General features: G+C 36.0%; 3 protein-coding genes across 10 annotated transcripts; all 3 read right to left on the reverse strand.

Moving 5' to 3' along the window:
• Positions 1–549: 549 nt before the first annotated feature.
• On the reverse strand, positions 550–6,841 carry LOC135146743 (uncharacterized). Its single transcript, XM_064082604.1, has 4 exons — positions 6,760–6,841; positions 4,390–5,580; positions 3,273–3,435; positions 550–3,204 (listed from the first exon to the last, which is right to left on the reverse strand). Exons 2-4 carry the CDS (start codon positions 5,576–5,578, stop codon positions 870–872), a joined length of 3,687 nt encoding a protein of 1,228 aa, XP_063938674.1. The 5' UTR covers positions 5,579–5,580; positions 6,760–6,841; the 3' UTR covers positions 550–869.
• A 921-nt stretch (positions 6,842–7,762) lies between these two features.
• Positions 7,763–13,918, reverse strand: LOC108198469 (disease resistance protein RPV1). 2 transcript variants are annotated; one of them, XM_017366224.2, is made up of 6 exons: positions 13,291–13,916; positions 11,540–12,701; positions 11,060–11,332; positions 9,965–10,969; positions 9,370–9,775; positions 7,763–8,450 (listed from the first exon to the last, which is right to left on the reverse strand). In XM_017366224.2, exons 1-6 carry the CDS (start codon positions 13,770–13,772, stop codon positions 8,437–8,439), a joined length of 3,342 nt encoding a protein of 1,113 aa, XP_017221713.2. In that variant the 5' UTR covers positions 13,773–13,916; the 3' UTR covers positions 7,763–8,436. The 2 variants fall into 2 exon arrangements, with proteins under 2 accessions (XP_017221713.2, XP_063938883.1); XM_064082813.1 differs by lacking the exon at positions 11,060–11,332 and having other exon boundaries at positions 13,291–13,918.
• A 939-nt stretch (positions 13,919–14,857) lies between these two features.
• LOC108199241 (TMV resistance protein N) lies at positions 14,858–23,969 on the reverse strand. 7 transcript variants are annotated; one of them, XM_064082820.1, is made up of 11 exons: positions 21,528–21,549; positions 21,253–21,428; positions 21,108–21,156; positions 20,911–21,000; positions 20,691–20,753; positions 18,596–19,063; positions 17,561–18,446; positions 17,336–17,440; positions 16,870–17,142; positions 15,783–16,790; positions 14,858–15,587 (listed from the first exon to the last, which is right to left on the reverse strand). In XM_064082820.1, exons 5-11 carry the CDS (start codon positions 20,744–20,746, stop codon positions 15,201–15,203), a joined length of 3,183 nt encoding a protein of 1,060 aa, XP_063938890.1. In that variant the 5' UTR covers positions 20,747–20,753; positions 20,911–21,000; positions 21,108–21,156; positions 21,253–21,428; positions 21,528–21,549; the 3' UTR covers positions 14,858–15,200. The 7 variants fall into 7 exon arrangements, 6 of the variants coding, with proteins under 6 accessions (XP_063938890.1, XP_063938886.1, XP_063938884.1 ...); XM_064082816.1 differs by having other exon boundaries at positions 14,858–15,085; positions 15,182–15,587; positions 17,336–18,446; XM_064082814.1 differs by having other exon boundaries at positions 17,336–18,446.
• Between the last annotated feature and the right edge of the window lie 487 nt (positions 23,970–24,456).

Here is a 24,456-nt window from a genome sequence, read left to right on the forward strand (position 1 = left end):
TAATTAAAAATTTTAAATATAAATTATGTTATTCAAATATTGAAATCACATTTTTTTTACTAATCATGATAACATTAAAAAAAAAATGGTTCTCATGACGTATACGTAAAAGTGACGCACTTTGGCGGTTCAATAACCGTCATATTATTTTCTTAAATTTTCACTCATCATTACAAATGTTTGTCCCCAATGAACCCTGGAGGTAAGACGAACATATATCATATTCTTACTTTTATCATTGGTATTATTTATATTTATATATAAATGATCATTTTAAAAGAACGACTTTAAAAGATCGCTAATAATATTTTATTATTATATTAATACTTTATACATAATATGTTGTAAATTACTAATATATTTATCCAAACAAGTAAATAATAAGTTACATTTTGCTTATGTATGATTTCTTACTTAAAGTTAAAGATAATAAGTGACATTTTTTACTTTTAAACTAAAGAATTAATAATTAATTTGTAAGGCATGCATTAATCCATACACATCTTCAGTCACAAAAGTTTACTAATAGACATATCATGCAGCCTGTACATACTAGATAGGGGTTAGACACATGTCCCCAAATAAATGGTCATCCAGTGAGATTCTATAATATTTCGAGAAAATATATCCATACCTAAAAATCATACACAAAGGTCAATCCATAAACGATACAATTAAGAAAATTGATCAAGTAAATAGATATACTGATTGGCAAAAGCATATAAGTTGCTACAAAAAGAACTACTACCCTCCATTTAAAATCCATCAGCCATCAGCCATCAGCCAGCCATGCATGTGATTCCAAGGCAATGATATTCAAAAATATTAACGTAAGAAAGGGAAAAAAAACATTTTATCATTTTGCTACCTCAATCTTTACGAAACCAGTGAATAGGAAGTGCGTCTGGATCAAGCTCCAAATAACCTTTCAGGCTGCCACCCCTCTCCCCATTCAGCCTGAATGCGGGAGTCTGATGGGAGAATCTAAGCAACTCATTGGCAGGTATCGTGAATGTTACTGGTAATTGCTCCTTGACTTGTGTCCTGAAGACGGATACAAATCCTTTAACTTCCTCTAAAGACAAAACAGATATACCCGACTGAGTTACCTCAACGACTTCTACTATGTCGTACTCACAGTTTTCTAAGTCAGAACATTTCATCCTGACATCCCAACTCTTATATAATGCCCAAATCTCTCCTTTCCTAGGAAGGATGACATATTCTTCTTTCTTACCTCTTGTTTCTACTCTTACTCTAACCTGATGGGAAAAGGAAGCAGTGCTGGCATATTGAATCCGTTCAAACTTTCTAAGCTGAAATCTCCCACAGGTGACGGGAATCTTTTTGTCATTCCACTGAATTATGTCATTAGATGTTGAACAAACATCGAGCCACGCCACATGCAATTTATACTTTGGCAATCGATCAATTTTCTTTATACAACAATAGTACTTTGGCAATCCATCCACATCACTGTACAAAGCCCAGACCTGACCAATCTCAAATTTCTCAAGGGATTTGTTGCTGTCGAAATTATAAAATTCAGGGTCAGGAATTTCGTAACCTTCCTCCGAGATATCTGATGCAACACCAGCATCTTCAGTGAGATTATCAAACTTGTATTCAATGGCATTAGATTGCAACATCTCGTATTCATCCAAAAGATCGATAGGCAGACCTGCAGGGTCAAGTTCAAAAAATTCTAGAGGGATGCCTTTTCTATCTTTCCCAGTTATTCGGAAAGATGGGATTTTGTGAGAAAATCTGAATAACTCTGTTGGCTCTATCTCAAATGTGTCAACTCCTTCCTGTTTTGCTCGACAAAATAGACAAACATAACCCTTTACCTTACCCAAGTACGCAACAGAAATAGCAGTTCCATTGGCATAGTTAGACAAGACTTCAACAAACTCGTATTCGTATTTCCTGTGACTTTCTGGATCCGAAGACCAATTAATATTCCAGCTCTTGAAGAGGGCCCAGGTGTCACCCTTTTTTGGATATATCTTGAAAGTATTTCTTCTGATGCCTTTGTCCCAGCTAACCACATGTGAAAACATCAGATGATTTTCAGTGTTTTCAATACTCCCCGGTCTAAATTTACCACATGCAATTGGTAAACCCTCTTCTGCCCATTTAATTTCATCATTATCATCTAGGTCTGGCTCCAGCCAGATTATCCGAAGCTTAAAGTTGGGACGAAGTACTTTCACAATCTGAGTATAAAATCGAGGCAATGTATCCAGGGTGTCATAGACTGCCCAGATCTGCCCAGCGGCAAATCTTTTTTCCTCCCTATTTTTGTCAAAGTCGCTGAAATCTGGATCAGGATATTCAAAGGTTTCTGGTTCTGTTTTAGCCTCTTCTGATGGTGCACCGTTCTCACTATTCTTTTCAGTTTTATTGCTTTTATTAGGCAACACCTCTTTAGAAAAGCAATGCTTTTTCATTATAGCCTCTTCGCCATTCTCTTCCATATGAGCATCATGGCCTCTCGATTTATTCATACCAGAAGGCTCTTGTGTTTTCAATAAATCTTCAACTGCTTCTCCAGAGTAAGAAACATCACTTCTCAACCTGCTTGAGCTTGAGCCTAGCTTGCAATAATCCTCACCACCCTCAATAGCTACATCTTCTTTAGATTTTGTGCTGGCTTCACCGCTGGATCCTGTTCGGGCAGTCTGTGGTGCCTGCTGGAATGGTCTATTTGCATTCACAGAACTATTTTCATGCTGCGGTGCTCTCTGGTCACTGAAAGGCCTATTTGTTGTCTTTGAAGACCCATTTACTAGAGCAGATTTACGTTTCACATCATGCATCTTCCTTTTTAGTGGGTCCAGAAGCACCCTGTGAGCTTCACCAATTAACTTAAAGGCGTCTGCAGCTCCGGCGAACTGGTTTTCATCTGGATGAAGATAAAGAGCAAACTTTCTAAATTGCTTCTTTATTAGTACATCATCAGCTGTTGGCTCAAGTTTGAGGATGCCATACCAATCCATTTCAGTTCCAGAGATCTTATTTTCAGCAGAGCAATGCACGTCACAAACCATAATTAACTGGGAAATGTTCTCCAATTCAGGATAGAGATTCTGGGCCTTGGTTGCGAAATTCCGAGCCCCCAAAAACTCCTTCTTCTCCATCTTCTTCTCAGCCCATGCTTTGGCATTAAAGGCCACTTCTTTGGTCCGCTCCATCGCTGACCTGAAGAAAAGATCTTATTAGTCATCCTCTTTTTATGTGCATAAGAGCTTTAAAAGCTAGAATAGTACCTCAGATGGAAATGTCTATTTGCATTCACAGAACTATTTTCTTCAGATGGTTTGTCGTGCTCTATTTGAATATTATTGCCTGTATTTTGCAGCCCCTTGTTTTCCATCTTCATCTCTGCTATTCCTTTGGCCCTGAGTGCCTCTTCTTTGTTGTAGTCCAACACTAACCAGAAAGAAAGAATCTCAATTACTATTCTCGTTCAATTAAATACAAAGTTTAGAAGCAAAAATAGTAGCTCATGCTTTAGATCAGAGACTAAAATGAATAAACTGATTCAAACTAGGGCCACCAAAATATGAATGTCATTAAATGAAAATTTTAACCAATAAGATAAAGAGTTAATTGCAAATTGCACCCCTTGGTTTCGTCTATTAGCAAAATGAGTTCAATAGTACACTTTACGTCCCTTTATTTTGTTTGAAAAATCACTTTGCACCCTTTCCGTTAATTCTAACCGTTACCGTTAAAATTATCAGGGGCATTTTGGGAAATTTTATTATATTTAATTAAAATCACAACTTTATTTAAATTTTCTGACCATCTAAACGAAATTTTTCGGAAAAACTTAAAGAACGAAAGTTGTAGAGAATAAAAAGATCTTCTTAGAACTATAAGGTCCAAAATTATCATAATTCTGTTTATAATTATTTTAAAAAAAATTCAAAAATTAGCAATCTTGTAAAAATGAACAATCTTTTTTAAATAATTATTTAAATTCTGAACCTTATTGTTCTAAAAAGATCTTTTTATTCTCTACAACTTTCGTTCTTTAAATTTTTCTGAAAAATATCGTTTAGATGGTCAGAATATATAAATAAAGGTCTGATTTTAATTAAATATAATAAAATTTCCCAAAATGCCCCTGATAATTTTAACGGTAACAGTTAGAATTAACGAAAAGGGTGCAAAGTGATTTTTCAAACAAAATAAAGGGATGTAAAGTGTCTAATGTAAAACTATTGAACCCATTTTGCTAATAAGCGAAACCAAGGGGTGCAATTTGCAATTAACTCTAAGATAACTGTAGGGAGCAAACTTTCACGTATCCTATTTTATACAGAGAGATTCTGATGAAATTTTAAGCATGATTAAAAATACTAGTAAAACTGATCATACCAGGAAGCACTTGTTGTGGTGGTAAATCTTTAACAGCCACTCTAGTAGATTGGAAAGAATCCTGGTAATTGTTTCCTTGGGCAGGTTCTACAGCGTTAACATCATCATTAGTATTGTTCTTCAAAGACAAGTCCCTTTCTGACCGAGTTGCTCTTGACGCGAAAGGCTCGCTATTAGACCCACCACCCTTAGCAAATAATTCTTTGGATTTGGTACTAGATTCGCTATTGCAACATCTAATGGATTCAGAAACTTGCTTCCTCTTCTTCCTGTTCATGTTTTCACATAGTTGAGGTATTTCAACTTTGCTCTTTTGGTTACAATGTGTAGAAACATCCCCACATCTTTCATTGGGTTTATATCCTTGTGGCGCCTCAGAAGACCATATATTCTCACCTACTTTTAATCTTTTGAAGTTTTTAACATTACTTTGCTGATCCACTTTAGAAGGAGCTTGATTGTGATCCCCTGTTTGTTTGGTAACTGCCAACAGATTCCAACTATTATGTGATGCTTCTCCTGGATTACAGATATCATTACCAATAAATGACTTTCCACAAGTTTGACATCTGATACTTTGGTTGAGCACGTCTCTGTTACACTGGCAACATATAGAACAAAATGGCCATGCAGTCCAAAAAGTTGGTCGACTAAAACTAAATCCTGTTTGGGCAGTCTGAGTTGCCTGCTGGAATTCTTTATTTGCGTTCACATAACTTCTCTCATGGCCTGGTGGTCGTTGGACATTGTAAGGCCCATTTGCTTGTCTAGGATCGTCATTTACTGCACCAGAAATGCATTTCATATCATGAATCCACCTTTTTTCTTGGTCCAGAAGCACACTTTGAGCTTCACCAATTAAATTAAAAGCATCTGCAGCTCCGGGACACTTGTTCTTGTGAGGATGAAGAAAAAGACCAAACTTTCTGGATTGCTTTCTTATGAGTAAATCGTCAGCTGTTGGCTCGACTTTAAGGATGCCATACCAGTCCATTTCAGTTCCATGGACCTTGTTTTCAGCAGAGCAATGCACATCACAAACCATAATCAGTTGGGAAATGTTTTCCAATTCAGGATATAGTTTCTGGGCCTGATTTGCAATCTTCCGAGCCCTCAAATAGTCCTTGTTTTCCATCTTCTTTTCGGCCATTCTCATGGCCCTAAAGGCCTCTCCTTTATTGCACTCCATCGCTGACCAGAAAAGAAAAAAAATCATATAAATAAATGCATGTTAACAAATATATGATGAGGGGTGCATGATTTCTGTCAATTATCCAAATTATAGAGCATGATACTTTATTTGAATAATATATAAATGGATATCCACAATAAATTAATATCTTTTAATGCCAACTTAACAAAGACAACAACATATTGTTAACCTCCTTGTATATTAAAATCTCCCGTCCGAGGTTAATTGTAACCACATTAAGCGATTATGGGTCCACAAGTTAGGAGATGCATAAACATATAACCATGTTGTAAGTTGTAACTATGAATCCTCTCCCCTAACATTACATTAACATTACACAGAGTGTATTTGAATTTGACTACCCTTATTTTTCAGAAAAAAAACAACTTATTTCTGAAAAAGGCACATAAATATACAGTATATTTTTCTGAAACGAGTGACTTATTTCTACCAACAAGGAATGATAAACACCTATGGTGTGGTATATTATCTATTAATTAATTTTTTTGTCAAAATAAGTCCTTATTTTCGTAAAAACAGGGGACCAAACATGATCATTGATGTTTTAGGAAAGTTGATTAATACTAAATTCCGAAAAGTATCGTTCTTTTATTTTAAAGGAAAACCTTTCTAAATATTCGAATCTATGAATCATCAGCACACATATATCAGTGTAAAGAAGTTATTTAGCAGGGTTTGCAGCGCACAGTTAATCACACATATAATATAAAAAGATCTAATGTTGTGTTTGGTTGGGGAGAATGGAATGGAATGGAATGAAATGAGTAAAAAATACTTGAAACTAATAGAGATAGGAAGAAAGTTTTGAAAAAATTTGAAGAAGTGCAAAATTGCTATGATGAGATTTGAGAACAAATTGAGGATGAGAGAGAATGGAGCATTCCATCTCAAATGGAAGGGATGATATCTAGCATATGATGTAGGGAATGGAATGGAGTAAGGAATGACATTTCTTAAAAATCTTCCATAAGATAGTTCATTTTTCATTCCATTCCTTCCGGAATCATTCATCCCAACCAAACACAACATAAGTGCATTTGGTTCATGGTTAACGAATCCGGACAAATTGAAACCTAAATTTCTCATGTGTTACCAGGTGAGAAAAGTGTATGATCATTTATGAATCTAACAGGAAGATTAGAAAGGGAAGAACTTACATTGTTGTGTAAGCAGCTTTTACAGATTTACTGGTCGAGCTGTGTAATAAATGGGCAAATGCAAAATTATCGGAACGGTAACATCAATCGTCTAAGAAATACAAATGGGGGAGAAAGGATGTTAAAAACTTGAAATTACCGTTTGTACCCAAAACAGCTGTCTCGCTAAGATTTGTTTCAAAACCGTACTCCCTCCGTTTCTTTTTTCTTTTCCTGTTTATGATGTCGGTACTGTTCATAACATGAGACAAATTACTAATTTACATCGAATCTATAAAATTAAATATAGTCATGAGTGATCTTGTTAGATTCGTATTCACGAGCACTTAAATACGGTGAAGTTTTTATATTTAATGCTACTACGAAATGAAAGATATTAATGATAAAAAATGTTTATTAGCAAACGTGAAAAGTACAAACAGGAAAAGTATTTGGAGACGGAAGGAGTACTTAGATTATGGAGTACTCCCTCCGTCCTCTGGGAAGTATATTTTGGAATGGACACGGAGACTAAGAAAAATGTATAAAGTAGTGTAAAGTAATGAGAAAGAGAAAGAAAAATAGGTAAACTGGTGGGACCCATGCATATTTAATTGATAGATTTGGAAAAGTAGATGGAAATAGTGGGTGGGTCGGATTTTTATATTATAAAAGTTTACTATTTTGGGAAAGTTTTGAAATGTATAGGATTGAATGGGACATCCCGAAAAAGAAAGTGTATAGAAATCATAGGGACGGAGGGAATACTTATTTTGTTAGGTTTGTATAATTTAATATTTATTTTTTTAATATATATTTATATTTTTTCCTCTGTTAAAATGAAGTTGTGACCCCAATTTTTTTAATTTTTTATGTTACTCTCATTTATGAGAAGTTCTTAATTCATAAATCATACCCGTCTGTTTAGGAGGTTGTTTGTTTGCAAGTGTAGTTTCATACTAATTTTTTTAAATTTTTTTTTAATAAAAGATTAGATGTCAAACTTTTATCCAGAAAAAAAAAATTAAAAAATATTATGAAACCATACTTTATACTAGTCTCAAAACACGTATCCAAATATTAACGGAAAATAACTTGCCGTTATCCTTGGTTAAACTCGTTCAAAGGATCAAGAAACCTGTGCAGAACAAAAATTACAGAGAGAACAATGATTTATTCAGACACATTACAAACAGTGGCTTGACTTGATCGTCAGTATGAATTAGTCTAATGCAGAAGAACAATCACTGCCAATATACATCAGAAATATCAGTTTCAGTATCATATTCACAGTCTTCAGTCGAATCCTGTGGGAACCTCACATGCCTTATCTGTTGACGAAGTTTTGTTTCAAGGCCAGGCTTGTCTTTTAGTATTCTACAAAGGCCATCACACCTTCGAAGATCAAGGTATTCAAGTGATGACACTTACGAAGAATGGCCATCAAACCAGTACTCGTCATCCTATTTCCAATGAGTTGCAGACGTCGTAAACCAGGCATGCTGTTTGCAATAGCAAGAGCCTGCCTATCACACCTTGGACTTCGACTATAGGAGCATGTTCTTTGATTCAATGTGGATGACCTGAGGTGAGGGCAATGGCGACCAACAATCTGAATACCCTTTCTAAAAATGCTGGTGTAGGGAAATTCTAGTTCCTCCAATAATAGCAGATTTTGTAACATCTGAACTATTCCTTTTAAAGTAATTCAGCTGTATTTTCAAGGAAACATACAATAAGCTAAGATTGCGTTTGCAACATGTAATGGAAACATACAATAAGCTATTCCTTTACAAAAAAATGCTATGTATCGATTTGTATAACTATAATCGAGAGGGCGAGTCAGCGTATACCATCTTATGTAAGACACAATTTATATATTTTCAAATTCTTAATTTGTATTCCGGTACTAATCAAAATATTTTACTTATTTTTTCATTTTTGTCAACTGAATTTTTTATACAACAATATTCTGCCTACAATTTAACTTAAAAGCAATTTAGATGTAGTTTCCGACTTATAAAAACTTATAAGGAAGCAAACACCCTCTGATCTAGTTTTAAATACAAATCGAACTAAATTTAAATCCATTTTGCTGCAAAGGATGAAAATGCATTTAAAGTTAGTGACCATTTTACTTGCACCAACTCCATGTATGTGCAAATTGTGTAGAGTTCTGATATCTTGAAAACTCAAGTAACTGTGGTACTCTGGAAACATCACAAAACATTTCTCAGGCATGGGTCAAAAAAATTTACCCGAAGCATGTTGCTACTGATTGAAAATACCGTGGAGGATCAAGGGGCAATCTATTCTACGCGTCAAAGAAAATGACAAATGTTTTCCAGCCAGTCTTACAAGGGGCTCTTATAACTCCCATGTCTATTCAAATAAAACATTCCTTCCAGAATTCTATGTGGTTGATGCTATAACTTCAAGCAAAGCACATTTGGATATTGAGACTGAAGTTTGGCTCACAAGTAATGTTCATTACGAAAACATCATCAGTCAAATGGGATGCTGTCACAAGTAATCTTGTATTCGAATAGAAGGAAAACAGAAGCCTTGATAAAAATAAATCTTGCAGGCTAGGTGGGATAAAAATGAATCAGGTCTATTATAAAGTGGTACCTGGATTTTCTTCTACTTGAAATCGCTGGCTGACAAGGGTATTATCATCCTCGTTTTTGTACAGTAGATAAAACCAAACTCTGCCAGCATTTGATGTAACTTTGATTGTATGATTGTCTTTTGCAAGTGTAAATACAGATCTTGGTATTATTACTATATATGATCCATATAGCCTCTTTTGGCCCACTGATTGATCATCTGCCGTAACAGTATAATAGACTTCTTTAGCAGAAAAGACTTCTTGAATCTCCGGTGTAAAGCAGAGAATCATCCCCAAGTAACTGTATGACAAATTTGCTTGCAAATTCACAGAGGATGAAATGTCATATGCCAAATCTCCCATCAGCTCCAAAATCTTTTCTGCCGCAACCTCAATACTAATTTCCTGGTTAAAACCGCAGTAAATCTTGTACAAAAAGAAAAAAAAACGTTAACCAAAAATATGTAACCAAACGACGACTACAAATGTAAATTTATCAAACTTTAGTTAATTTGATTGCGGACAAGTCAAAACTGGACCTCTAATTAGAAGTAGATAAATGATTAGCCAACTAATAGTTATTTTTATAAGATAAGAGTTTGGAATCAGCAAAACCTCAAATAATTGCATTGTAAGAGTTCGCGCCAGTAGAGAGGAATGGCAGCCTCGCAATTGCAGGCGGTATAAAGAAGCGAGTTCCCCCAAGCCCAAAATCTTTGTTAAAGCTCTACAATCTGTGAGGACCAATTCCTTCAACAGTTTTAAATTGGATACGTTTACGCTTTCCAAAGACAAACAGCTACGGGCATCAATGCGTGTCAGATAAGGAGGAAGATCTGCAATGGACAACAGATTACCACAACCTGAAAGATCTGCAATGGATAAGTTTGTAAGCTTCCACAGTTGATCAGGCAAGCTGTCTAGTTTATAACAATCAGAAATATCAAGATTTTTCAATAATCTCAGGTTGCAAATGGTGTTAGATAATTTCGAAAAGGTTGTTCCCTTGGCTCTGAGCTCTATTAAAGATTCAATGTTCCCCAGTTCAACAGGTAATGCTTCCACTTTAGTGCAATACATAATACTTAGAACTTCCAATGTTCTCAAGTTGCAAATGGTGTTTGGAAGATATTCAAGGTTCTCGTTATAGTCTAATTTCAGCTTAACAAGCTTACTAAGATCTCCGATCGAATCTGGTAATTGCAGAACACGTAGCCAGCGAGCATTGAGCTCTAGTAAGGATTTAAGGTTTCCCAATTGTGTTGGCAATGCTTTTAGCCATATACATGCATCAACACATAAAACTTCCAATGCTTTCAACTCGCAAATGGTATCCGGAAGACTTCTTAGGCTTGAACAACTCTTCAAATTTAAGGAAACAAGGTTCACCAAACTTCCAATTGATATATGGACCTCCTTCAAACTTGTACAGCCCTCAAGATATAAATTTTCGAGGCGCGGCAGTCTCGTGAAATCCGGCGTGGTAGTTAAATCCCTGGAAAACCTCATGTTTAGAGTCTTTAAATTTTCGAGACACGGCGGTCTTCTGAAATCTGGGATAGTTAAACCATGGGAAAACCGCGTGATCAGAGTCTTTAGCTTCTCCAAAACATTTGAAACCTGCAATAATGAGTGTGATTAAGAGGTATCAAATCAGAAATTTTTGAATTTTAACTCTTCATAGATGTAAGAAACAGACAGAGTACCTACCATCGTGTCCTCCCACATAGTTGTCAATTTGCTTTTGGGCAACTCAAGAATAACAAGTTTTACAAGGCAGAAATCAGAAGGTAAACACTTTAAGGGACAGTGATTCCAGAAAAACCACCTCAAATCTTCTAGTGTCCCTGTAAACTCTCCGCTGAGATTAATGTTCTTTAAGTAAAGAAATCTTAATTTACTCATTCTTCTTAATGTCTCCGTAGAAAACAGTACTTCCACCTCAGGTCCATTATAAATGATACCTTCAACGGCTTCTGTTCCCTAACACATGCATATCAATAAGATAAGTTACTTACCGTACTTGTACAATAAATAATTACCACATCAATACATAATTTCATCTTATGTGTAATTTCTTATACCTAGATTAAGAAAAAAAGTTGATGAACGAATTTAAGTCAAATAAATTCAGATGAATCAATTAGATTGATCTGGTACCATTCTTGAATATACATATAGTGTAATTACCTTGTGTTCCTTTAACACAGAGCATATTTCTTTTGGTACCCATAATCTACTATGCTTTCCAGGCTCGTCAGGAGAGTTATTATGCGCGATTTCCTTTCCCATATCCTGAATCAGATCATGCATTCGCAATTCATCTCTACTTTCCTTTCCCATATCCAGAAGCAGATCATGCATTCGGAATTCATCTCTACTGTTTATCGTTAATAAACATCTATTCTTGAGAATATCAATCTTATCATCTGCGTAGGGATAATAAGTATCTAATATTTCAACCACCTTTTCTTTGTTCCATCCGATGAATAGACAAGAAATGTCAAGGAACATTTTCTTTAGCAGAGGATCATCTGATTCCAAGGCTTCCAAGCTGATTTTAAGTTTTTCTTGGATACGGCTGTTGGGACTTCGCTGCAGTGTCTCGATGTATGATTTCCATCTAACCTCGGATTTCTTATACAAGGATGAACCGAAAACCTCGAGAGCCAAGGGAAGCCCTCCAGCAAGACGTAGAATGTCTTTAGACAATATCTTTAGAGTATTGCTTGGTTGAGCATCTCCAAATGCATGGCGGAAGAATAGTGTCTCTGACTCAGCATCACTCAGCACATTAACCTTGTATCGATTTTGAGTTTCTACTTCAATTTTATCCAATATCTCTTCATCCCTTGTAGTTATAATAACTACACTCCCAGGAGCAAATCGTCTCACCAGTGATTGAAATTCTTGATGGTCCTCTAAATCATCGATAACAACCAAAATTTTTGCTGAACAAATTTTTTGATCTATCAGCTTAATTCCTTGGCCAACACTGTTAACCTCAACTTTATTCTTACTTCTAAGAACATCGTTAATAAGTTGTTGTTGCAAAGACTCTAGACCTTTTGAATTCCCCAAACTCTCCCTCACATTTGCGAGGAAGCAGCTTCCCTTAAAGCTTCCCGGCAAGAGTTTATTAAAAAGTGCTTTGGCAAGAGTTGTTTTACCTATGCCACCCATACCAAATAGACCGATCTTAATGACATCTTTTGTGCCCCTGCTCAGCAATGCTGTTATGTCTTTAAGGCGGGAATCCAATCCTACTGGATATCTGGCAACATCTAAAGAAAAGGATTGTATTTGCAGTAGAATTTCGTCAACAATTTCATTGACAATATCAGCTTCAGACCTGCATTGTAATTTTGGTAATTACAAAAGGAAGAGAGCCTTGTATCTATAATTTAAGTGAAGCTTCACAACCACACAGCTATAAAAATTAGGCTTAATGCCCTTTTAACCCTCCATGTTTGTGGGTATGTACTGATGCAGCATCAATATTTTAAATCGGCCGATTCAACCCTCCATATATCCGATATATTCCGATTAGCCCTCATATACCAAAAAACAACCGATGGACAACCATCACATTTCACACTCCTGAGAGTTAAAAGAGCATTAAATATTGAGGGTTAAAAGGGTACCTTAAACACACGTATTCTTCAGAGGTTAAAAGGAACGGGCAAACTTTACCTTAAAAAGAATAAAAAATACCCTCCTTTATATATCCTTTTTTGACTCCATCCCTGTACGAGGGCTAATCGGAACATATCAATACTTGACGGGTTTAAATTGCCCGACCGCATCGATATACACCCTAAACATAAAAGAGCATTTAGCCTAGAAATTAACTACATACTTAATTCCTATCATCAACCACACAAGCAACAAATCACATGAAATTAGCCGCTAATTATACATAGAATATACAATGAACTTACGTTTTACCGTCTACATGTTTCCCTGAATTATTGGCAACTTCTTTCAGTGCAAGCCGCCATTTCTCAACTCTTTCCATTTCACCCCCAAATCTAATTTCATGTCTTTTAAAATCACTTTCAAAGCCCCCTTTCTGGTACCTAACAACCGATGGATCAACGTTATAAAACACCGGAATAACCGTTCTTTGCATTGCTCTGCTACAATTGAGGATCGCTACGAGCTCGTCAAGGCACCAGCTCGAAGAAGCATAATTCTGAGAGAGGACAACGACGTAGATCTTCGATTCCTGAATAGCTTTGAGCAACGCGTCGGAGATGACTTCTCCGCAGCGAAGCTCGGGATCGTCTTTAAATGTTGGAATATTGTAGCGGTCCAGGGCGGAATATAAGTGGCTGGTGAAAGTGTATCGGGTGTCTATGCCGCGGAAGCTCAGGAAAACGTCCCAGCTGGGAGATGGAGTTTGAGAAGTTGGGGAAGCCATTGGATAGGGTGAATGGGAGGATGATTTGTGGAGAAGATGAGTAGTTAAGTTGCAATATAGCAGCTCAGTGTGGAGAGTAGAGATTGAATATCATTATTGATGCATAGCAATGATGAGAGGTGCACAGTATGATTTCAAAAAGTAACTGGGTCTGGGGTCCCATCAAGACATTTTTCTTTTGTCAGTCGTCAAGACATCTTTATCCGGGAAGATTTTTGTGGAAAAAACTACTCCTTCTCTCTCTAAAAACATTCAAATATCGGCGTTATTCATAACACGAGACAAATTATTAATTTATATTTAAATTATAAGATAAAATATAGTAATGAGTGATTTGGTTGGATTCGTATTTATGAATACTTTAATACGGTGAAATTTTTATGTTTAATACTAATATAAAATCAATGATATTAATGATCAATAGTGTGTATTGACAAACGTGATAAAGATAAACAGTAAAAATATGATAAACGGAAAAAGTATTTAGGGACGGTTGAAATAAACACGCATATTAAGAAAATGATTGGTTAGATATAATTTTATGTCATGTATCATTAATTGGTACATTGATAAAGGAAAATAGAGTTGAGTTTCAAAAAAATCACAATAAATATAGTGATTTAGTGCATTGAAAAATAAGAATAATGTTGAGTTTCAAAAAAGTCATAATTAATATAGAGATAAAGTTGTATTGAAAAAAGAGAAGGACAAGTATATTGGGACAAATTTTTTTCCCAAAAAAGACCTATAAAATGAGACGGAGGGAGTAATATTTTTTAAAAATTTTATTTTTTAAATAAAATTTTATATATTAAATTTGTATTCAGAAAAAAAATTAAAAAAATTTGTGGAACCATAATTTAAAGAAATACTAAAAATACATGCCGAAAAATAACGTATACAATTTCATCAGGACCGGGGAGTATCATTATTAATTAATGAGATATAAGTAAATAGAAAATTACTCAATCATGTATCCTCATTGTTCTGCTTATTTCCTTACACTTCTTTTTTTTTTTACATTCCTCGACACATTTTACCTTCCAGAATTTTATGAACTTGGCCTTACAAGACAGAGAAAGAAATTACTAAAAAAAAATTTGCATCTTGGCTTACAATCAACAAATATTGAATACAGACATTATACTGTTATGTCAATGAACCGGCATATACAACATAATGGAGATGTGGTTGATGCTACAACTTCAAGCAAAGGAAATTTGGATATTGAGACTGAAGTTTGGCTCCTAAGTAATGTTCATCACGAATCATCAGTCTACTTGGATGCTGTCACAAATGATCAGAGGTACTTCCTGTATTCGAATACATGGAAAACAGAAGCCTTGATAAAAATACATCTTGCAGGCTAGGTGGTATAAAAACGAATCAGGTTCATTAAACAGTGGTACCTGCATCTTCTACTTGAAATCACTGTCTGACAGTGGTGTTATCATCCTCGTTTTTGTACAGTAGATGAAACCAAACTCTGCCAGCATTTGATGTAACTTTGATTGTATGATTGAAATCTGCGAGTGGAAATATTGATCTTGGTATTGTTACTATATTTGATCCACATAGCATCTTTTGGCCCATTGAATGATAATTTGTCGTAACAGTATAATAGACTTCTTTAACATCAAAGACTTCTTGAATCCGTGGTGGAAAGCAGAGAATCATCCCCAAGTAATTGTGTGACAAATTTGCTTGCAGATTCACAGAGGATGAAATGTCATATGCCAAGTCATCTTCCATCAACTCCAAAATCTTTTCTACCTCAACCCCAATACCAATTTCGTGGTCAAAACCACAATAAATCTTGTACAAAAAGGAAAACAAAAACGTTAACCAAAAATATGTAACCAAACAACGACTACAAATGTAAATTTCAATCAAACTTTAGTTAATTTGATTGCGAACAAGTCAAAACTGGACCTCTAATTAGAAGTAGATAATTGATTAACCAACTAATAGTTATTTTTATAAGATAAGAGTTTGAGATCTTCGCAAAACCTGAAATAATTGCATTGTAAGAGTGCGTGCCAGTAGAGAGGAATGACAACCTCGCAATTGCAGGTCGTATAAAGAAGTGAGTTCCCCCAAGCCCAAAATCTTTGTTAAAGCACAACAATCTGTGAGGTCCAATTCCTTCAACAGTTTCAGATTGGATACGTTCACTCTTTCCAAAGACAAACAGTTACGGGCATAAATGCGTGTCAGATAAGGAGGAAGATCTGCCATGGACAACAGATTACCACAACCTGAAAGATCTGCAATGGATAAGTTTGTAAGCTTCCACAGTTGATCAGGCAAGCTGTCTAGTTTATAACAATCAGAAATATCAAGAATTTCCAATAATCTCATGTTGCAAATGGTGTTAGGTAATTTCGAAACGGTTGTTCCCCCGGCTCTGAGCTCTATTAAAGATTCAATGTTCCCCAGTTCAACAGGTAATGCTTCCACTTTAGGGCAATACATAATACTTAGAACTTCCAATGCTCTCAAGTTGCAAATGGTGTTTGGAAGATATTCAAGCTTCTCGTTATAATCTAATTTCAGCTTAACAAGCTTAGTAAGATCTCCGATCGAATCTGGTAATTCCAGAACACGTAGCCAGCAAGCATTAAGCTCTATTAGGGATTTAACGTTCCCCAATTGTGTTGGCAATGCTTCTAGCCTTGTACATCCATCAATACATAAAACTTCCAATGCTTTCAACTCGCAAATGGTATCCGGAAGACTTCTTAGGTTTAAACAACCCTTCAAATTTAAGGAAACAAGGTTCACCAAACTTCCAATTGATATATGGACCTCCTTCAAACTTCTACAGCCCTCAAGATATAAATTTTCGAGGCGCGGCAGTCTCGTGAAATCCGGCGTGGTAGTTAAATCTATGGAAAACCTCATGTTTAGAGTCTTTAAATTTTCGAGACACGGTAGTCTTCTGGAATCTGGGGTAGTAGTTACACCAAAGAAAAACCGCGTGATTAGAGTCTTTAGCTTCTCCAAAACATTTGAAACCTGCAACAGTGAGTGTGATTAGGATGTATCAAATGGGAAAATTTTGAATTATAACTCTTCATACATACAGAGTACCTACCATCTTTTCTTCCCACATTGCTGTCAATTTGCTATTGGGCAACTCAAGAATAACAAGTTTTTCAAGGCAGAAATCAAAAGGTAAACACTTTAAAGGACAGTGATTCCAGAAAAACCACCTCAAATCTTCTAGTGTCCCTTTAAACTCTCCGGTGAGATTAATGTGCTTTAAGTAAAGAAATCTTAATTTATTCATTCTTCTTAATGTCTCCGTAGAAAACGGTACTTCCTCCTCAGGTCCACTATAGATGATACCTTCAATGGCTTCTGTTCCCTAACACATGCATATCAATAAGATAAGTTAATTACCGTACTTGTATAATCAACAATTACCACATCAACACATAATTTCATCTTATGCGTAATTTTATATACCTAGATTAATAGGAAGAAAAGTTGATAAACAATAAGTCATATAAATTCATATGAATCAATTAGATTGATCTGAACCATTCTTGAATATTTACCTTGTGTTCCTTTAACACGGAGCATATTTCTTTTGGTACCCATAATCTACTATGCTTTCCAGGCTCGTCAGGAGAGTTATTATGCGTGATTTCCTTCCCCATATCCTGAAGCAGATCATGCATTCGCAATTCATCTCTATTATTGATCGTTAATAAACATCTTTTCTTGAGAATATCAATCTTATCATCTGCGTAGGAATAATAAGTATCTAATATTTCAACCACCTTTCCTTTGTTCCATCCGATGAAAAGACAAGCAATGTCAAGGAACATTTTCTTTAGCAGAGGATCATCTGATTCCAAGGCTTCCAAGCTGATTATAAGTTTTTGTTGGATACGGCTGTTGGGACTTCGCTGCAGTGTCTCAATGTATGATTTCCATCTAACCTCGGATTTCTTATACAAGGACGAGCCGAAAACCTCGAGAGCCAAGGGAAGCCCTCCAGCAACACGTAGAATGTCTTTAGACAATATCTTTAGAGTAATGTTTGGTTGAGCATCTCCAAATGCATGTTGGAAGAATAGTGTCTCGGACTCGGCATCACCCAGCACATTAACCTTGTATCGATTTTGAGTTTCTACTTCAATTTTATCCAATATCTCTTCATCCCTTGTAGTTATAATAACTACACTCCCAGGAGCAAATGACCTCACCAGTGATTTAAATTCTTGATGGTCCTCTAAATCATCGATAACAACCAAAATTTTTGTTGAACATATTTTTTGATCTATCAGCTTAATTCCTTGGTCAACACTGTTAACCTCAACTCTGTTCTTAATTCTAAGAACATCGTGAACAAGTTGTTGTTGCAAAGACTCCAGACCTTTTGAATTCCCCAAAATCTCCCTCACATTTGCGAGGAAGCAGCTTCCCTTAAAGCTTCCCGGCAAGAGTTTATTAAAAAGTGCTTTGGCAAGAGTTGTTTTGCCTATGCCACCCATACCATATATACCGATCATGATGACATCTTTTGTCCCCCTGCTCAACAATGCAGTCAAGTCTTTAAGGCGGGAATCCAATCCCACTGGATATCTGGCAACATCTAAAGCAATGGATTGTATTTGCAGTAGAATTTCGTCAACAATTTCATTGACAACATCAGCTTCAGACCTGCAATGCAATTCTTTTAATTAAGTGAAGCCTCACAACCAAACAAGCAGAAAACTTAACTACATACTTAATTCCTATCATCAAACATACAAGCAACAAATCATATTAAGGTACCCGTTAATTATATATAGGATATACAATGAACTTACGTTTTACCGTCTACATGTTTCCCTGAATTATTGGCAACTTGTTTTAGTGCAAGGCGCCAATTCTCAACTCTCTCCATTTCACCCGTAAATTTAATTTCATGCCTTTTAAAATCTTGTTCAAAGGCCCCTTTCTGGTATCGAACAACTGATGGATCAATGTTGTAAAACACGGGAATAACCGATCTTTGCATTGCTTTGTTACAATTGAGGATCTCCACCAGCTCGTCAAGGCACCAACTCGAAGAAGCATAATTTTGAGAGAGGACAACAACGTAAATCTTAGATTCCTGAATAGCTTTGAGCAAGGCATCAGAGATGACTTCTCCACACCGTAGCTCAGGATCATCTCTATATGTTGGAATATTATGGCGATCCAGGGCAGAATACAAATGACTGGTGAAACTATATCGAGTGTCTATGCCACGGAAGCTCAAGAAAACGTCCCAGCTAGAGGGTAGAGTTTGAGAACTTGTTGAGGCCATCGGATACAGCAAATGGGAGGATGAAGATGATTAATCAACTTGCAATACAGCAGCTCAATGTGAAGAGTAGAGATTAAATATCATTATTCATACATAGCAGGTACACACTATGATTGACTCTGATAAGTAAAATATTAATTATAATATGATCATAACACATTATTCTAATTATCACATGTGCAGAGACAACATATCGTTGACAAATAAACAATAGAGCCTTTGACTTTGTTTGGTCAAGTTGATGGTCCCAACTCACATCATTCAAAGTCTTGCTAATTTGTTTTAAACGGTATTTGGGTGGAATATGATTTGATAAATTGACGAGTAGAAATTGTTAAATTATATATATAATTTAGAATAAAACCTGGTACACAGAATGGTTATTAAGAACATTGATACAATATAAACCAAGAATTTCAAAATTACACTGAAAACTAAGTTTGGTTGAATTTCAAAAGTGGTCAATGTGGCTCTCCACCAATATCCAACTCCATCAATCTTCAAGGCATCCAAACTAGACGTTCACAATTATGCAACAAATCACAGAAATAGATCATCTGCTAATCTTCATTTTATTAACAATCAAAACACAAAGCAAGTTCTTACCAAAAAAAAAACACAAAGCAAGTTGTCTTCTGACTCGAGCTTAAAGTTCAAAAATAAACTGTTTTTACATCATCAGGTAGAGATATCACACGAGAGATTGATTTAGAGTGAAAGTTGAGAGATATAAGGTCCTGTTTGGAAGTTAGAGGTTTGGTAAAAAATTAGAGGTTTGAGCCATATTAAAAGTTTGACTATGTGAATAAGCTAATATTAATATTTGGTAGTTAGTGGATTATATAGCTTTTTGGACTCAGAAGGCTTATTTTCAAAAAGCTACTTGGAGGAGTTTTTTGGATCAGAGGATTGACATGTGTCTAGTTAGAATACCAAAACCTGATCAAATAGCTATTTACCAAACATTTTCACCCGAAACAGCTAATTCAATCAGCTAGTCAAAACAACTACTTCAATCAGCTGGTAAAAATGGCTAATTCAATCCGCTAACAGCTAACCACTAATCACTAATTGCCAAACAAGACCGAAGTGTTTAGGAGAGAAATTATAATTCTTCTATCTCACTCATTCTAACTAACCCCTCTGCTCTTATTCTGCAGCTCATAACTAACTTTAGGGCAGGAAATTCATTAGACTTGCCAGTTGGCATGTCTAGTCAGCAACAGGTGTCAACGGGTTAGAGGCAATATGCAAGGCAGATTAATTATCACAAAAAAGAGCAGCGGGTGTAATATTGGGTAAAACTTCTAAACCAGATAGGCTAGCATGATTATTAGCATTAGTTGCTCAAGGCTGGCTTGGACTGCTCTGGAAAGTTCAATGTCGTAATGATTCTAAATGGAAATTGCGTCCTCTTTGATGTGGCTCATGCTTGGTACTTCTTTCATACCTGAAACTTGTAGGTATCTTCAAAATAATGCATGAATATGAGCACTATATTAGTACGACAAGAAATGGACATACATGGTAACTAAAAGGTCCACAGCTAAGACTCAGTATATATCTTTCTGAAGATAACAACATAACATAGATATTGTTTGATATATCAGTACCTGCAACACAGCATTACGCTCGGATATAGACATGCGTTCTCCAGGTTCCATGGCATTATGTCTCTGCAGATTTTAATTTTTTCTTTACGCAAGATTATGCAATTAATATATGTCTCTGGAGATCACCAAATTGTGAAAGTAGACTAAAAAGATAAATGAAATGACTTTCTTCTTTTAGGTATATAAATTGTAGTTGGCCCAACATAGACTAGGCACTCACCCTCATTTCAGATTAAGTTGCAAATTCAATGAACTTTTTTAAAAGGCAGCCTTCATCTTCACCAAGCATGTGGTCTCTGCGAAAATGGATCTGAAACGAAAACATTCATTGCCAATTATCAAAGGGCCTATGCAGGAAATAAAAGTAAAGATATAAAAAAAGTTGAATTTAACAGTGAAGAAAAAAGGAATACTAGCCTCCAACTCATAATACTTTCTACAGTATTCAGAATGTCCTGGATGCTGCCTGCACTAAGGTAAGATTATAATGTAGGAGCAAATGCATTAAAATTGAACAGCAAACAAATTTTCCTCGCAACAAGTAAAGGAGAACATAGACAACCTTAGACATATATGACAGGTATCATGTTCGGTAGACATGTGGGTTTCGGCAGAAGTCACACATGAGATGTCCCATGAAGCCACCTCTTTCAGCTTCAGTGCCATCGACCTCTGAGTCACCAGGGTTCATATGTTTAGTTGTTCTTTAGAGTACAACTTTTGTTCACATATAAATATCTGATTCAGGATTTAGATCAACGTTAGAAAGAAAGTAAAAGAACAGACAGACAGCCAGTATACTGCTGTATTTTGAGGCTATTTAGAAGAAAAAGAAACCTGCAATGCTAAACTTGAAGTCCCATTAACTTTAACCGCAAATACATCACAGAGAAGATATCAATAAAACAATTCATATTATACCCGTAAGATGATTTCATAAGAAAAACTATTTTTGGCTCCCCACTCCACCTTATAATCGTTAACTGAATCAGACTATATACCCCATCCAATAAATCAGCATGTTTTATGTGATTCCATCCTCGATAGTTTCTTTCTTTACCAATTAAACTAATTGAAACTAACAGAAACTAATAGTCAATTAAGTATATATCTGAAAGCAGTACAGCACACACCTTCTCAGGTAACAGCACCAGGATTTTTTATCTGATATTCAAGGATGTACACTGTACTATACAATTCATTCATACATGGATGTGAAAATACCCCACCAGCCACAAAAGTTGTGACCTCATTTCTTATTTCAATCCAACTACATCCAGGCATTTTCATCACGCCCTGATCGGACATCGTCTTTCTCACTATCTCTGCCTCCTTCCACCTTCCAGTTGCACAATACAAATTTGACAAAACCACATAACTCAATGCGTTTTGGGGCTCTATAAATTTTAAAGCCTCCCCAAGTTCTGCTCCCATCTCCGCATTTCCATGTGAGGAACAAGCTCCAAGAAGAGGCTCATTTGAGCTGATCTTCATGCTATCTTTTCCTAGATAAAGATTAGCTACCTCTCTTGCTTCTTTCAAATAACCACCTCGACCAAGCATATCCACTACACATGTCACATGATCCACATCAGGGGAGAGTCCATAATCTGAAGTCATTGATTTAAGCAGAGCACGTCCCTTGTCTAGAAGTCCTGAGTGACTGCAAGTCATCAACAAGCCTGTGAATGTCACCTTATCTGGATTTACACCAGATGCTACCATTAATTCTTTAACTTGAAGAGCTTTACTAGGCCATCCATTCATTCCATAAGCAAGCAAAATTGTATTCCAAGAGACTATGTCCTTCACGTGAATATCATCAAATGCCTTGTTAGAACCCTCTATGTCCCCGCACTTGGCATACATGTTAACTAGACCATTTCCTACATACGCAGTAGTGTGAAAACCAATGTGAAAAGAACAACAATGAACCATACTACCATGCCCAAATGTTGCCAACATTGAACATGCATGTAAAACTGCTCCTAACGAATAACTATTTGGTTGAAGACCAGTCCTAATCATGTCGCAGAAAAAGCGTAAAGCTTCTACCCCTTGTCCATTTCTAGCATAACCGCTTATCATAGATGTCCATGACACAATAGTTTTGTCAGGTGTCTCTTCAAATACATAAAATGCTTTCTGTGTGTCTCCTATCTTCATATAAGCATCTACGATTGCATTCCATGACACGTGAGTACGAAATTCAATGGACTCTAACATCTTGACAACACCATCATGATGACTTAATTTGGCATAAAAACTCAAAATGGAATTGTTGGCCTCCACTGCCAAACCCCACCCACTCTTAACAATATGAGCATGCACCACACAGCCTGAAAGAAATTGTCGAGCTTCACCACAAACGCTCATTAGAGCACTCAGCGTCCATTGGTCAGGGTCACATAAATCCTCTAGCATATCTTTAAACAAAGAAAAACATAACTGAATGTCACCTAATCTAGCACAACCAGCAATCATAGTGTTCCACGCAATATCCACCTTCTTTGGCATACTATTCAAAACACCATATGCAGCTTTAACCTCATCAGCATTGACATATGCAAACACTAACGAACACCATGACACTTCATTCCTCAACCCCAACTCCTCAAAAACTCTCCCGGCGCTAAACGAGCTCAAGCACTTGCCATACATATCAATAAGCGCATTGTTCACAGGCAATGAATGATAATATCCCAAAACAACAACTAAACCATGAAGCTTTTGCCCGTAACGAAGCTCGTCTGCGCCTGCACAAGCACTCAAAGCTGAGGTGAATGTGAAGTGGTCCGGCCTAATGTTGCTGACCCTCATGCAGTAAAACAATGAAAGAGCCTCTTGGTAAAGACCCAGATGGGAATAACTACTGAGCATCGAGTTCCAAGCAACCAGGTCTCTGTGATACATTTCATCGAACAGCTTGCGGGCATGGCCAATGTGACCAGCTCTTGCAAGATTCTTGAGCTTAGATGTCACTTGAACCAAGTAGGATTGCATCAAGTTACAATACTGATTCATACAAACCCTTAAATGTTCGATAAACATGTATTGGTAATTTACCCATTTTTACATCTATTGCTAAATTTACATCTTACATGATTATCTTATTTGAATTATTTTTTGGGCGGACAAGAATAAGATGCATGTCTATGCGCACATGTGGATAATAATATGTCAGGATTCCAAATTAATTCTCTTGAAATTAAAAAATGTCGAATTTTACATAAATCTTTTTCCATGAGTACACTGTACATAAATTTTACATATATCAAATATCTGATATTCATCATCCTAGATCGAATATATTATAATTTCCATGTTATTATATATGATCGAATATTTACTTGTACATTTGCCATATAATTCTGTCAAATCAAATTATTTTTCATCCATGATATAATAATCATTACTCCTTCCGTCTCATGTATTTTTTTTTTGCATTTTCTTTTTTAAACCTCTTCCAATTCTTCACATTTCAAACTTTTTAAAAATTATAATATTTTATAATATAAATATTATTCCAGCACTTTATCCACATTTGTTAACCTTCCACACACATGTATATCTTTTTCTTAACCTCCAACTTAGTTTCAATAGAAAGAATTGTGTTGAACTGAATTGGGTGGGACAATTGGTTCCAATGTAGCCGGGGACCGAATTGGATGGGACACTCGGTTTCAACATAACAAAATGGGTTGAAACGAACGACTGAATTGGATGAGACACTCGATTTTAACGTAACAAAATGGGTGGGACGGAG

Source organism: Daucus carota, chromosome 8, assembly GCF_001625215.2.
Source record: "Daucus carota subsp. sativus chromosome 8, DH1 v3.0, whole genome shotgun sequence".
Lineage (NCBI taxonomy): Eukaryota > Viridiplantae > Streptophyta > Magnoliopsida > Apiales > Apiaceae > Daucus > Daucus carota.

Excerpts from the sequence above, each read along its gene's own strand:
- LOC135146743 (XM_064082604.1), bottom strand. The coding sequence starts at position 5,578 with ATGGAGTGCAATAAAGGAGAGGCCTTTAGGGCCATGAGAATGGCCGAA. Across the intron at positions 3,436-4,389 it reads ACCACAACAAGTGCTTCCTG|TGTTGGACTACAACAAAGAA; the intron begins GTATGATCAGTT and ends CTTTCTGGTTAG. Across the intron at positions 3,205-3,272 it reads AATAGACATTTCCATCTGAG|GTCAGCGATGGAGCGGACCA; the intron begins GTACTATTCTAG and ends TCTTTTCTTCAG.
- LOC108198469 (XM_017366224.2), bottom strand. The coding sequence starts at position 13,772 with ATGGCTTCCCCAACTTCTCAAACTCCATCTCCCAGCTGGGACGTTTTC. Across the intron at positions 12,702-13,290 it reads AAACATGTAGACGGTAAAAC|GTCTGAAGCTGATATTGTCA; the intron begins GTAAGTTCATTG and ends ATTACAATGCAG. Across the intron at positions 9,776-9,964 it reads TTACAATGCAATTATTTGAG|ATTTACTGCGGTTTTAACCA; the intron begins GTTTTGCTGATT and ends TTTTTGTACAAG.
- LOC108199241 (XM_064082816.1), bottom strand. The coding sequence starts at position 20,746 with ATGCCATGGAACCTGGAGAACGCATGTCTATATCCGAGCGTAATGCTG. Across the intron at positions 19,064-20,690 it reads AGCGTAATGCTGTGTTGCAG|TTCTCAAACTCTACCCTCTA; the intron begins GTACTGATATAT and ends GGCCTCAACAAG. Across the intron at positions 16,791-16,869 it reads CAATGTGGGAAGAAAAGATG|GTTTCAAATGTTTTGGAGAA; the intron begins GTAGGTACTCTG and ends TCACTGTTGCAG.